At 41.1% G+C, this 13877-nt stretch overlaps 1 protein-coding gene across 2 annotated transcripts in view; it reads right to left on the bottom strand.

Moving 5' to 3' along the window:
- Positions 1-25: 25 nt before the first annotated feature.
- LOC135714228 (T-box transcription factor TBX6-like) overlaps positions 26-13877 on the bottom strand; it is a 121115-nt gene continuing 107263 nt past the window's right edge. For both annotated transcript variants that reach the window (XM_065237557.1, XM_065237558.1), the window contains exon 5: positions 26-1011. In XM_065237557.1, coding sequence (XP_065093629.1) covers positions 190-1011 — 822 coding nt within the window. In that variant the 3' untranslated portion in view covers positions 26-189. The remainder of the gene's footprint in view (positions 1012-13877) is intronic.

Below are 13877 nucleotides of genomic sequence, written 5' to 3' on the forward strand. Positions count from 1 at the left end.
CTGTGTAATGTAAAATCAAATAATATCATTTATTCAAAGCAATAGATTCTATTCACAATCTCAATACTTTCTCGTAAAAATGCAAAGGCACTTGACAATGAGGTGTCCGAAGGAGTTATAAATATAAACACACAGGAGTATTATACAGAAACCGCAAAATCTAAATCACAAACACTCACACTAGCAGTCCTATAAGAGCAAAATGGAAGCAATACTGAAGTTCACCTTCTTACTATCATCGTTATTGCCATCCCGTTGATCACTGGGAGGAGCATTGCCACCGTTGCTGGCAGAATGCAACTCCACCGGTGATGCCAACCGAGGGGCAGGTGATGATCGAACTGGCGGCAGATCTTCCGAACTCAACGGTTGCGTCACGCTGAAGGCCGATGATCGGTCTGACTCGGGAATGGACTCCGTGGGTGATATTTGCGGCGCCACCGGGGCAGGAAGTAGCGTCGCTTGCGGATGATGATTCACCATCGGTAGGAAGGGATGTCCCATTTGCGAAGGAGGAGCATGTTGCGGTCCCATCGGTTGATGGTAAGGATTTCGAGCGAAGTACGGTATCATCAGATCCATCCAGCTGGGATTAAACATTTGATTGTACTGACGCATCAGTAGTTCGTTGGCGGCGGCAGCTGCCGCTGAGGACCCGGGTGGGAACCTTCGTTGCATGTGCAACCGCAGCACGTCGGACCCCATGCCATCGTCCAACCCTCCTCCTTCTCCTCCTCCCATCAGCAGCCGCCCGGGGTCCATCGGATCGGACAACTCGTTTGATCTGGCCCGCTTTGCCTCGTGGAGCTGTTGCAGATCGTTGCGATCCTCGTCATCTGTCATTTGGCCACATGTTCCCGAGGACGACAACGACGACGAGGAAGATGACGTTGATGTATTGCTGCTGCCACTACTGCTGCCCAGCTTCCTCTTGCAGCGGGACTGGCCCGTCTCGCGGAATCCTTTGGCGAACGGGTTGTTATCGATCTTCAGTTTGGTTATTCGATCGTTCTGCAAAGACAAGAGTGAGAGAAAGAAGGGATGGGAGAAGATGACATGGAAAACGGGTGATAAGATCGGTTCTCTGTGACAGTTGCGGATTAAGATCGGATCATGGATTAGGGTCGCCAGATTTGCGAAGCACAAACATGAGCGGTTTAGTGTATAATCTTGTGAATGACAACGCTTTAATTTCAGCAGTTATTTGTGTTAAGTCACTTGGTCAATACAAAAAGATTGTTTGTGGCATATCGGCCAATAAATTTGAACTTATTTACTATGAAAATAAGACAGTCCAATAGCCAATAGATAGGTATGCGGATGACTGTCATGCATTTAATTTAACATATTGGATATTTTCACAAAACTTCAACCTAAATATGTTTTATTGGGGAAATTATTGTAACAGTGTCATGGACTAGGAATGTGTATAATTGGTCAATTCATACCTTCCATCAGTAAAATTTGTGGCTGCGCATCTTTATTGAAAATACATGGTCGTTTGATAGTCCAGGGTCGCTTTAAGACTCTAGGGGGTCTGAGCTCAAATTTAAATTAAAACCCTGCGTCTATGTGCTTTGGTGATTATGGAATGTTCTAAAGTAGTTTTTAACATAACTTTTAAGAAAATATATACAGTATATACTAAATATACTTTCGACGATAAACTAATTTCGATCAGAGTTGGGAGTAAATGCTATACTAATATCTACATGAAGCTTTGGTGCGATCATTTATTAGCTAGAGAAAGTTCCGAAGAGGATAGATTGATAGTTCCGCTAGAGTAAGGCATTGTGAAAATTGAATAGAAGTTGAAATTGAGAGAAGGGCAATTAATGCGACAACACTAATAAAATGCACACTCCTTTGCCTAACTCATACTTTGATGAATGAGGGAATTTGAGGTATTTCCTCAAATCCACAGGCAAAAGAGTGCGCTTTTGACTTGCTCATATGCTGTCTGTGACTGTGTAATAGTTCTAGCGACGTTTCCCAGACAACCAGAAGTCGTATAACAATGTAAAGACAGTATCGTAAATTACTACAGTTTAAGTCAATATCGCCTATAAGAACGAAATACATCACATTATGTTTAAATTAAATCGTATAGAATGCAAATTTCCGACTCATATGCAGTGAATCATTTTTCCATCGAACTGTATCGCAAATTAAATCGGATTACATCGTAAGAGTTTTCAAATAGAATTTGTTGTAAGAGGTTAAATCGTGTATGATGTCAAATTAACTCGTTTAAAAATAAATTAAAATTTGGAGGTATATTGACTCCACTATTGCATGTTAATGCATTCTAAACGATTTGTTTGTTTGTATATGTATATGTTTTCAAAGCACAGAAACAACTTTGCACATACGTGCATTCTGGTTGGCTGGGTAATCACTACCTAAAGTCCCACGTTGCCGAAAGTATTTCCAGCCAATGGTGTGTATAATGAAACTCTTCTTTACCCAACTATTGTTTGGCTTCTCTCGTCATGACCAATGTAGTCATCTAAAAGAGAAGCAGTAGGGTGATGTTGCATGCTATACCATGATCAGCAATTTGGATCACTTTTTGCAATTGACTAGCACGTCTTGATTGGTATTTTCTATATATTGAAACTTGAGACCAGCGACGTAGCATGATTCAGTGAAACACAGGGCGAGTAGCTAAAAGTCACTATTAGCATTTAAAAGTGCCTCTATTCCATAATGAATGAACTATAGAAAAACTACACAGTAAGTGTTCAATCATCTTAATATAAACATTTAACTACTCGAATTTCAACATTTATTTGCTTCACGCAACAAAAAATCGATTGAAACTTAAGATAGCCACCTAATCAAATTGGAACGTATTCAATATCGTTGTTTATGTATTTGCCCTTGGCTGTATACATTCAACACACAATATGAGCCTAGAAGTTCTAGCGGGCGAAAAACCCCTGCAGAACCGTTTTTGGGATCTCTCATTAAGAGTTTTGATCAAATGTAGTGTCAGTAACAACCTTGTGATTGAAAACTTCGAAGCAATGCTCGAATTGAGCACCCTGACTAGATTCTTGCGAATCTACCTTAATTATATGTCATCGGATATTAGCCTTCCGATCTATGCTTTACTAACTACAGTTCCCCCATTGACTATGATCTCTTGATGAAATAGGTTACTCAAGGAGTTCCAGATTCGACCTATCTCAATCCCCCGTATTTTTGCTGAAAAGTACCAGCAAGTCAATTGCAATAGAAGATTTTTCGCTGATGGATCACGCATTGATGGATCTACTGACTTCGGTGTCTTCAATGAATACTCAACCGCCTTCCGGAAACTTCAGGAAGCTTGTTCCGCGTTGGGAATGATATCCGTCATGCCCACAGACCATTACTTCATCTTCTCGGATAGTCTCAGTTGATTGAGGCTATTCGTTCGATGAAACAAGGTAGGCACTCATCTTATTTCCTTTCAAAGGTAAGGGAGCAGATGAGTTTGCTGGTCGAAAGATCATATATGATTACCTTTGTATGGGTTCTCTCACATTGCTCAATCCCAGGCAATGAGAAGGCAGACTCTCTCGCAAAGGTGGGCGCACAACAAGGCGAGATTTATGATAGAAGAATTTCACATGATGATTTTTTCCCATTAGTACGTCAGAGTTATCTTCTAAGTTGGCAAAACATTACTCCAACTGTTCCTTCGAGAGCGTGGTTCAAAGGTCTGAATGTAAGTCGGGGATTCATTCGCGTGATGTCAAGCCTTATGTCCAACCACTACTCGCTAGACGCAATATATGAATATGCAGAACCGATTATGATGACATCGATCACGCAGTTTGGCATTGCCCGGGTAATGACGCCTCCAGAGCACATCTATAGGATACCCTAGTGTTTACAACGAGGTAGACAACCCTTCCGTGAAGTAAGAGATGTATTGGAAACCCGTGATCTTTCCTACATGCAGGCGATCTATGAATTCCTTTGTTTGTCTGATGTTAGAGTTTGAGGTGACCATCCCCTATTTTCCTCCATTCATTGTGTCCCAGTCTTATTATCCACCTGTTTCTGTGCTACTTGCCCCTGCCCAGCAACCATTTGGTAAACCGTTCGAGAGTAGTATCTGAAGGAGGCTTCAGAAACTTGCTTCCTACCTAACTCCTTCCAATCGAAATTGTTACCCATTAACCTCGAGCCCGCCACGAGTAATTGGTACCCTTATCTAGATTTACTGCTGTTTAAAATGTTAATCCAAAAATTACGCTAAGTGTCACACACGACTGAGCCTAGTAAATAAACAAACTAGTTAAAAAAAACTTTGTCAGTGGCAGGAACTGTATTTTGAAGTCTGTGAGAGGGAAAAATGCATCGTGTGTCGTTAAAATACATGTAATGTTGAGATATTGAGCTCGTGAGAGAGATAATTGTGTGAGAGACAAAATAGCTTCCTCTCTTGGTAGGAAGACATCAGTAAAGAATAAGGGAATGAACTGTTTTAATTAATTTTTCAGTAAATTAACAACAATTTAAAGATAGATGTTGTTCCAGCGGAAATATTGATTAATTTCTTTATTATAGAGAATGTCAGCTATTAACTGGTTCGTCTCTGTACAGAGGATAGATATTTTCTAACTCTATGTACTTGAGCACACGAATTTTTCATTACTGGTAGTGATCAGTGCAAATAATTAGTTTTCTATTCTCTCCCATACTGAATTCAAACAATGACTACCACCCTAGCAGTACACTTGTAGCAGAACGGTTGAAGCAACATTTCATTGCGGGACTGTGAGAAGGAAACATCACCATCTCTGGAATAACTGAGTGTCTCCACCAGTTAATCGTTCTTAAGATTAAAATACTTAGGCCCCTATTTCCAGCCTTTTAATAAACTTCAAGGAAAGAATCAAAACCTTCGAAAACATGTGTGAAGCCCTTCATCGATGTAAATTAACATCGACATTTCATACCTTACCTTACCAATCAGACTAAGGTCTTGTTGTCCTCTGCTGTCCGAAGAAGTCGTCTCCACTCTACTCGATCCATGCGAAGGGTCCGCAGGTCGCCTTCTACTTGGTCGATCCACTTTGCCCGCTGCGCGCCTCTTCTTCTTGTTCTTGTTGGGTCGCTTTCTAGAACCATTTTCACTGGGTCGTCGTGCTGCATTCTTACGACGTGCGCAGCCCACCGTAGTCGCCCGATTTTTGCAATGTGGACGATGGATGGTTGTTCTAGCAGCTGGTGCAATTCGTGGTTCATTCGCCTCCTCCACATTCCGTCATCCATCTGTACTTCATCGTAGATGGTACGCAACACCTTCCGTTCGAAAACACCAATGACGCGTTGGTCCTCCACGAGCATAGTCCAGGTCTCGTGGCCGTAGAGGACCACCGGTCTAATCAGCGTCTTGTAGACAGTCATTTTCGTACGGCGGCGAATTTTATTCGACCGGAGCGTCCTCCGGAGTCCAAAGTAGGCACGATTCCCTGCCATAATGCGTCTCTGAATTTCTCTGCTGGTATTATTTTCGGTGGTCACCAGTGAGCCCAAATACACGAACTCGTCAACCACCTCGATTTCGTCACCGTCAATCTGAACTCGGGGTGGGAGGCTAACATTGTCTTCCCTAGAACCTCTTCCTTTCATGTATTTTGTCTTCGATGCGTTGATGGAAAGTCCAATCCGCCTAGCTTCAGCCTTCAGTCTGATGTACGTTTCCGCCATCGTCTCAAAGTTCCGTGCCATGATGTCAATGTCATCGGCGAAGCCAAGAAGCTGGATTGACTTCCTGAACATCGTGCCACTCGTGTCTATCCCAGCTCTTCTGATCACACCTTCTAACGCGATGTTGAATAGCAGTCACGAAAGTCCATCACCTTGCCGTAGCCCCCTTTGAGATTCAAAGGGACTCGAGAGTGTCCCCGATACTCGAACAACGCACATTACTCGATCCATCGTCGCTTTGACCAATCGCGTCAGTTTATCCGGAAATCCGTACTCGTGCATAATCTGCCATAGCTGATCTCGATCGATTATGTAGTATGCGGATTTGAAATCGATGAACAAATGATGTGTGGGCATGTTGTATTTTCGGCATTTCTGCAGAACCTGCCGAATCGCGAAAATTTGGTCCGTGGTAGCGCGGGCATCCATGAATCCCGCCTGGTATTGCCCCTCGAACTCTCTTGCAAATTGTGACAGGTGGCGGCATAGAATTTGGGAGAGAACCTTTTAGGCGGCGCTCAGCAGTGTGATCGCGCGGTAGTTGCAGCAATCCAACTTGTCGCCCTTTTTGTAGATTAGGCATACGACACCTTCCATCCACTTCTCCTGTAATATCTCCTCCTCCCAAATCTTGGCAATTACCCAGTGCAGCGCTCTAGCCAGTGCCAGTAATAACTCACTTAGTAGTTGATCTACACCAGTTGCTTTGTTGTTCTTCAGCCGACCGATCTCCTCCTCAACTTCTTGAAGATCAGAGGCCGGTAGACTGTCGCCTTCTGCGCGTGCTCCAAGGTATGTTGCCGTGCCACCTTCGTTTTCTGCTGCTTTACCGTTGAGGTGCTCGTCATAGTACTGCTTTCACCTCTCAATCACCTCACACTCGTTCGTGAGAAGGTTACCGTCCAAGTCCTTGCACATATCGGCTTGCGGCACGTAGCCTTTGCGCGAACTATTTAGCTTCTCGTAGAACTTCCGTGTGTCGTGAACGCGGTAAACATCGACATTTCATACTAAGTTTATAAGCAATTTAAGTGCCCTGTATGACGACCCTTGATGGTATGTTAAGCTGGAAACCGTATACTGAACAAAACCATATCAACAACGCTCAACGTTCCGTAACTAATACATGTTTACTGTATCTTTGCCTCATGGTTTTCTATGGAAAACCAAAAAAAAAACTGCCAGAAAATGAGGAAAATTGCCGAAAATTTTACTCAGTTTAGTAGTACCAATAGACTGATAGAATACAATCTTTAATTTTCTCATATTCCGAAAATTCTTTTCTGGACAAACCTGGAAAACCTCAAATTTGGGTCGTTCAGGTTGTATCGAACAACCATCTTGTCGGTTCTAGAGTACGGTAGCTTCTGCTTTCAATCCGCGGGGAAAACACATATCTTGAAGCTGCAACGAGTTCAATACCGTTGCCTCCGAATCGCGCTTGGCTGTATGCACTCGACGCATACGATGAGCCTCGAAGTACTCGCGGGTGTTCTCCCACTGACAGATCGTTTCGCTGAGCTGTCTTTCCGGTTCCTCATCCGTTGTGAAGTATTGAATCCTTTGGTAATAGAACACTTTGAGAAGCTGCTCGACCAAAATCCTCAAACAAGATTCATGAGTTTCTACTATGAGTACATGACGCTGGAGGTTGGTCCTTCTTCATTAATCTCCAATCGTGATTGCTTCCAAGCCTTCTATAGTTCCTCTGTAAATTTTGATCTGACCATGATGCAAGAAATCCATGGAATACCAGATCACCATCGGTCGATGGTTGTTCCCTCAATTTTTGCAATCAAGTACCACCATGTAAGTAACGATAAAAGATTTTTCACAGATGGGTCAACCATAAATGCTTCCACTGGATTTGGTGTATTTAATCAATTTCATAGCGCCTCTTTTACACTGCAGAAACCATGCTCAGTATACGTTGCGGAATTCGCAGCTATATTTTACGCAGTAGAGCGAATTGCCTCACTACCTTCTGACCATTATTTCATTTTTACGGATAGTCTTAGCTCATTGGAGGCTATTCGTTCAATGAGGCCGATGAAGCACTCCTCGTATTTTCTGCCTGAAATACGATCTAAGCTGAGTGCTTTATCTAACTGCTCCTATACTATCACCTTAGCTTGGGTCCCATATCATTGCTCAATTCCGGGTAATGAGAAAGCGGACTCATTGGCTAAGGTGGGCGCTATGGAAGGCGATATTTTTGAGCGACAAATCGCCTTCAACGAATTTTTCTCCATTGCTCGCCAGCAAGTCCTCATCAGTTGGCAACAAAAATGGAATGATGGTGAATTGGGAAGATGGTTACATTCTATTCTCCCACAGGTGTCGAACAAACCATGGTTCAAAGGGTTGGACATGAGCCGCGACTTTATACGCGTTATATCAAGGCTTATGTCCAATCACTGCTCGTTAGACTCGCACTTCTATCGAATTGGGCTCTCAGGCAGCAATTTAGGTGCGTGTGGCAGTGGTTATCACGATATCGAGCATGTTGTTTGGTCGTGTACCTTACACCGTGTTGCCAGATCTGAGTTATCCACATCCCTCAGGGCCCGAGGAAAACAACCCGCGATACCCGTTAGAGATGTCTTGGCGAGCCGAGACCTTGACTATTTGAATTTAATTTATGTGTTTTTAAAACGGATAGATTTGAGGATTTAGAAGTTAGTGTCATCTTGTGTTCTCCCAAGTTGTTAGCTACCCATCGGTGTACCCCCATGTTTGTCTTTTTCTTCAGAGTGTCGCCTAGTTCGAGATCAAGAGCACATTGCTCTCCAAACCTTGTGTTCACAATCCCTACCCTGCCATCCATTTGTTACAATTTGTTACCCCTAACCTCGAGATAGCCGCGAGTAATCGGCCCCCGCTTTACTAACGTTAGTTTTAAGTAATTTTGTTATCTAAACAATGAATATCGGCTCCGCAAAGCTACAGCAAATGAGCCTGAAAAAATAAACGAATTATTAAAAAAAAAAAAAAAATTTGGGTCGTTCTCATTCGCCGTGTATGCAAACTAGATTTCAAATGTTTAAATGCATGATATCCATTTGACTTATCACGTCATTCCGATATAGCACAATTTAGACAAACGAAGCATATTTCAGTTGGCGAACTTTCAGTTAAAAGACATGCCACCTCAGGCCCTCCCCTAGATTCGGCCCTGACGACGTTACCCGAACCAGTTTGATGAAAGCGCCAAAAAGGCGTTCCATCAAAAGCTCATTTTCCATCATAATTAAGAGCCTAAAAGAGTTATTTACCAACAAACGCTAACCAGCCGTCATCATCAACCATCGGATCCTCAAAAAAAAAGTCAGCCGGCATCAACAACAACAACGGCAGCAGTTGACCAGTAAATTCGGCTTGTATGATGTGCATACCTATATGTACAACCGGCTTGGCGGCTGGCCAGCATGGCAGTAGTGGTGTGAAAAAGAAACCAGTACTCCAGATCTCACTCCTTATAACCCTTCATGTGACTAAAAGAGACAGAGTAAAACAACTTATGACGAAAATAAAAAAAAAAATGCCATCGCAATCAAGGCCACAGGCGTGCAGTGGCAAGGGAGAAGGGGAAAAATGTCGTCATGTATCATGTTCTTTTATCACCTTTCAGCTTTGATATGATCGTACATCAAAAATGATTTTCCATTCCGCCAAAATAAATCCGATCGAACACGGTGAGTGAGCATTACGATCAGAGGACCCCAAAAGCCGACTTTCATGCTTGTTTTTTTTTTTCGTCCAAACTGGACTTCTTCCAGCTTTGGTTCCACTTCGGGGAAAGATGGATGGGTGGCGGAAATGGCGGCTGCGTTTCATAAATAATGTGACACAGCACAGTGGAGCACACCGAGAGCCGACGACGACGAAAATCAGTCAAACCAATCGAAGCGGAGAAAAGGGATGAAAAAATCATGCTGCGAGCAGAGGAACAATGATTAAATGATCTGCTGATGACCACTTTGGAGATTATGTAACGGAGAACGAAGATTAGACTCGAGAAGGAAGGAAGGCTCGCTGGCGGCACTTTTGCCGTTTGAGGCAAGATTATCGCCCGTTTGATCCCGATCAGGGTTTCTTCTTTGTTGCTTAGGTCGTCCACCGGCGGCGGCATCTGTTATCAATCAAAGTGAGTTTATAAAATTGATGGGAGTATGAAATTTCCGAGATTTTTTCGTCGAATGACACTGGCGCCCATTGGATGACAATGATGTTTTTGATACGTTATAAAAGCGTTTGCATGAGATCTCTTTGGGTCCAAAGTTAATTTCCATCATTTTGCATCAAACCTAGCATGCAAGTCGAATTTCTTTGAAATACAAACTATTAAAATGTTTATTTTTTCAAAATGGAGCAAGTTGATTTTTGTGTTATTGTTTGCATTTGAAATATTGGAATACTGTAATTTTGTCTATCTAGATATATGGTGAAAAATCTTCGGAAACCTTATTTGAATAATTGCATTTGCATTCTATAGTGGTTCAAAAATAAAAATTAGGTTAGGAGGAAAGAAATATGAACTTGCCGCTTTGCCATCATAGTACCCGTGAAGTTGTTACTGTTGATAAGGACTTAATTTTGATGAAATTGCATACTGTCATAATAATGGAATTTTTTTAGAACTGGTTATTTGTAGCAACTTTCTTAAAGAAACCGATTTTCTAATTCTAATGGTTCATGTTTTATATCAAGTTTTAATAAGTAACTTGAGGTGACCCCTAAACGTAGGTTTTTGATTAAATTATTGTTTTATGCATCGATTTTTTGTGAATGATGTATTTATTTATTTATTTATTTATTTATTTATTTATTTATTTATTTATGACTAAACATCAACAGGCGCTATTGGCCCCAATGCTGTAACCTAAACTAAACATGAAAAGTAGTAAAACTAAACATCAATAAATCAATAGTCGTCTCGTAAAAAAGGGACATTGCTAGACAAACTAAACTGATCTAGAAAAAAAACGAACCAAACCTCCGGCGAAGCAGCTGGCAAGTCAGGTTAAAGTCAAATAGTGCGGAGACCCTATTGAAGAGTCTCTGATAACCACAGAATGCGCTGAACATGCTATAATTAGTTCGCTGTATGGGCAGGCGCAGAATTGAATTATTCCTAAGGGCTCTGGGTTGAACATTGATGTAAATTTGTTCAAGGAGAACAGGGCAATCGGTGCGTCCTTGCATAATATCTGCAATAAGCAATGCCCTTGCTGTATCTCTTCGGCCCGACAGGGGCTCCAGATGGATCCGTTGCAAACGACTTTCGTAACTAGGCATTTGGAAGGGATCCGTCCACGGCAGTTTACGTACACACCAAAAAAATCTGAATTTTACTGGCGATGTAAACATCCATGCATGCAAACATTCGTACATGTAAACTTCCTTTTCACGTAAACTAGCAGCTTGCAAGAAATGTTGCAAACAAAAGTAGACAGTTGAATACAATATATGGAATATTGAATGGCATGTCTCATAAATTTACACGATCTATAATCTAAACTTGTATGACATATGACGCTCCATTTATGTGCATCATAGTAACGGAAATTTACACTACTTTTTTTTTAGCTGTGTAGCGCATATCTCAGGAACCGTCGCTGAACAGACTCAACTCTTTCGACACCGTTGTTGTAGTGAGGAGTCCAGACACCGAGCAGTATTCTAATATGGAGCGAGACAAGGAGCAGTACAATGATTTAAGGCAGTAGATATCCGTGGAAATCATGAAGATAAACCCTAGAATTCTGGAAGCTTTGTCGACGGCAGATGTGCTGCTTGAAAGAGAGCTGTGTATCCAGAATCACACCTAGGTCCTTAATTTAACTGACGCGCTCAATTTCAGTGCATAACAAAACACACTTGAGCATAATAGCAACAATCAATAAGAAACTATCGATTTGAAATTGGCTCACTACTTGACTAGCCTATTGGTCCCAAGCAAACGATTAACGTATCCCATTCTAGTCGAAATTCTAGTACTACACTATGTTTGTTTTGATTCTCTATGAAAGTTTGACAGATAAAATGAGGGGTTCGTGGATTTTACCATGTTTCGAGGGGTGCATCGATTAGCTTGGGACCGAAGATAGTACCAGAGCTGAGCCAAAAAGTTGAGCACGTTTCTTCGGGACCTACTAGTCTTAGAGTTACCTGTATGATAATAGTCTCTTTCTTGCGCGAAAAAGAGGTAACCGGGCATTTGGACGGGTTAATAACCATATGATTCGGAATACACCAGCTAGGTGGCAACCCTATCTTGTTTGCCATGCCTTGCCTTGACAAGAGCTAACATCGCTGCGGGCCCACGAATTGTGGGCCCATTTGACAGCTCATAATTTGTAAACAAATAGAAGTCAATGGTCGAAAGGTACAGTAGCAGCATAGAGGTAACTCTAAGACCACTGGGTCCCGAAGAAAATCATTATTATTTTTGGCTCACTCAGTACCAGAACAACGGTCCCAAGCAGTCCCAAGCTATTTCACTCACCCCTGCATGTTCTGCATGAATCCACACACCCCTGATGTTATCGGTCAAACTTTTATAGCGAATCAAAACAAACACAGTGTAGTAATATAATTTCAACTAGAATAGGGTACGTTAATCGTTTGCTTGGGACCAATAGGCTACTAAAGTGGTGAGCCAATTTAAAATCGTTAGTTTCGTATTGATTGTTGGTAGCAGCACCTACCCCACCCATGTCCCCTCGAGATCGTCAAGTCAACGATGACAGGAGCACATATCGTGGTAGGGGGTTTAGTTGCAATTTCCAAAACCTACGACTGGATGCCTTCCTTCAAATAACAACTGAAGTGCGGTAAAAAATCGGTAGAACTGTTTCAAACACACCGTTGGTTTTCATCTCTTTTTGCCAGTGGTGGCGGGGGGGATACCCCTCACCATCCCTCTCCAAAGAGGGAGTTTGGTGAAGAGAGATGAAAAAACCGATTTGCACCTTCCTTAAAAGTTGTCCTAGCTCGCCATTCTAATATCTATATGCAATTTTCACACTGCCGTACTCTAACGGAACTATCAACTCTATGCTTTCATCTACTCCATCTATTGTATAAAAATTACCACTACAGTCTGTTATTTGAAATTAGCATCTTCAACTAAGATTTTTGTTATCAAGGGAAAAATTTAAAATTTATTTCGTTACACTGTTTTACATCTTTAATCAAATTACACGTTCGATGCATTTTGCAACACACATTAGAAATTCGCGCGTTTTAAAATCCACCACATGAACGAACTATCACTGTTATAGACGGTCATAGTTATAGACCTGTCAATGTACTGCCATGTCCCCAGAGAGCCAAAAAAGAATCAAATTGAGAGCGAAAATTTGTTCTCACTAGTTCAATTTCTCAACATGCCATGTTTTTTTGATGTCACTCTATTTATGATTTCTATCTCACAGACTACAAAATAGAGAACCTGACACTGCAAAACATGTATGACACCTCTATAACTATAATAGATACTTAAGGGGGTTAGATTTTGAAAAGTTCTTTAGTGGGAATGACACTGATGAAGACTGCACATTGTAGTCGAAATACGTATCTGTCATGGATACCAAAATTAATTAAGTGGAATTAAATGGAAAATAACCTTTTTTGCTATTTTATTTAAGCATTCCGCTATCAACCCAATTTCATTACTTCAATATTAAAAACAATTTTCTTGTTTTTCACCTGTTTGAAAAAGTACTCAAACCATTACTCATGAAATGTATTTACGATATAGCCATTACAAATTAAATGTTGCATTCTCATTGCTTATAATGTTTTCTAATTATATACTCATTCAATGATTCATATTTCTTGAACTAAATTGTTTGAGTTTCATGCATTTTTTTCTGTGTTTTCGCATTATCAAAATACTGATATCTGGTCACAAAACTTAAAATATAATGCATATGTTTCAGTTTCCGTTAAGCAAATTGCTAACAAATTCACTCTAGGATCCTCAGTACTTGTTTTAAAAAAATACAATTTGAAAAACATTATTTGCAGTAAAAAATATTTTCAATCAACTTTAAAAAAACTATTAATGTTTCCCCTTTTAAATGTACCTAGTTTTGAACAATATGAATGTCTGTTTTGTTTGTTTCCGTAATTTGACGACTTTTTGATATGTTATAGAGGTT

This window comes from Ochlerotatus camptorhynchus, unplaced genomic scaffold (assembly GCF_037179485.1).
Source record: "Ochlerotatus camptorhynchus isolate MF236.1 unplaced genomic scaffold, CSIRO-AGI_Acam_v1.1 ptg000631l, whole genome shotgun sequence".
NCBI lineage: Eukaryota > Metazoa > Arthropoda > Insecta > Diptera > Culicidae > Ochlerotatus > Ochlerotatus camptorhynchus.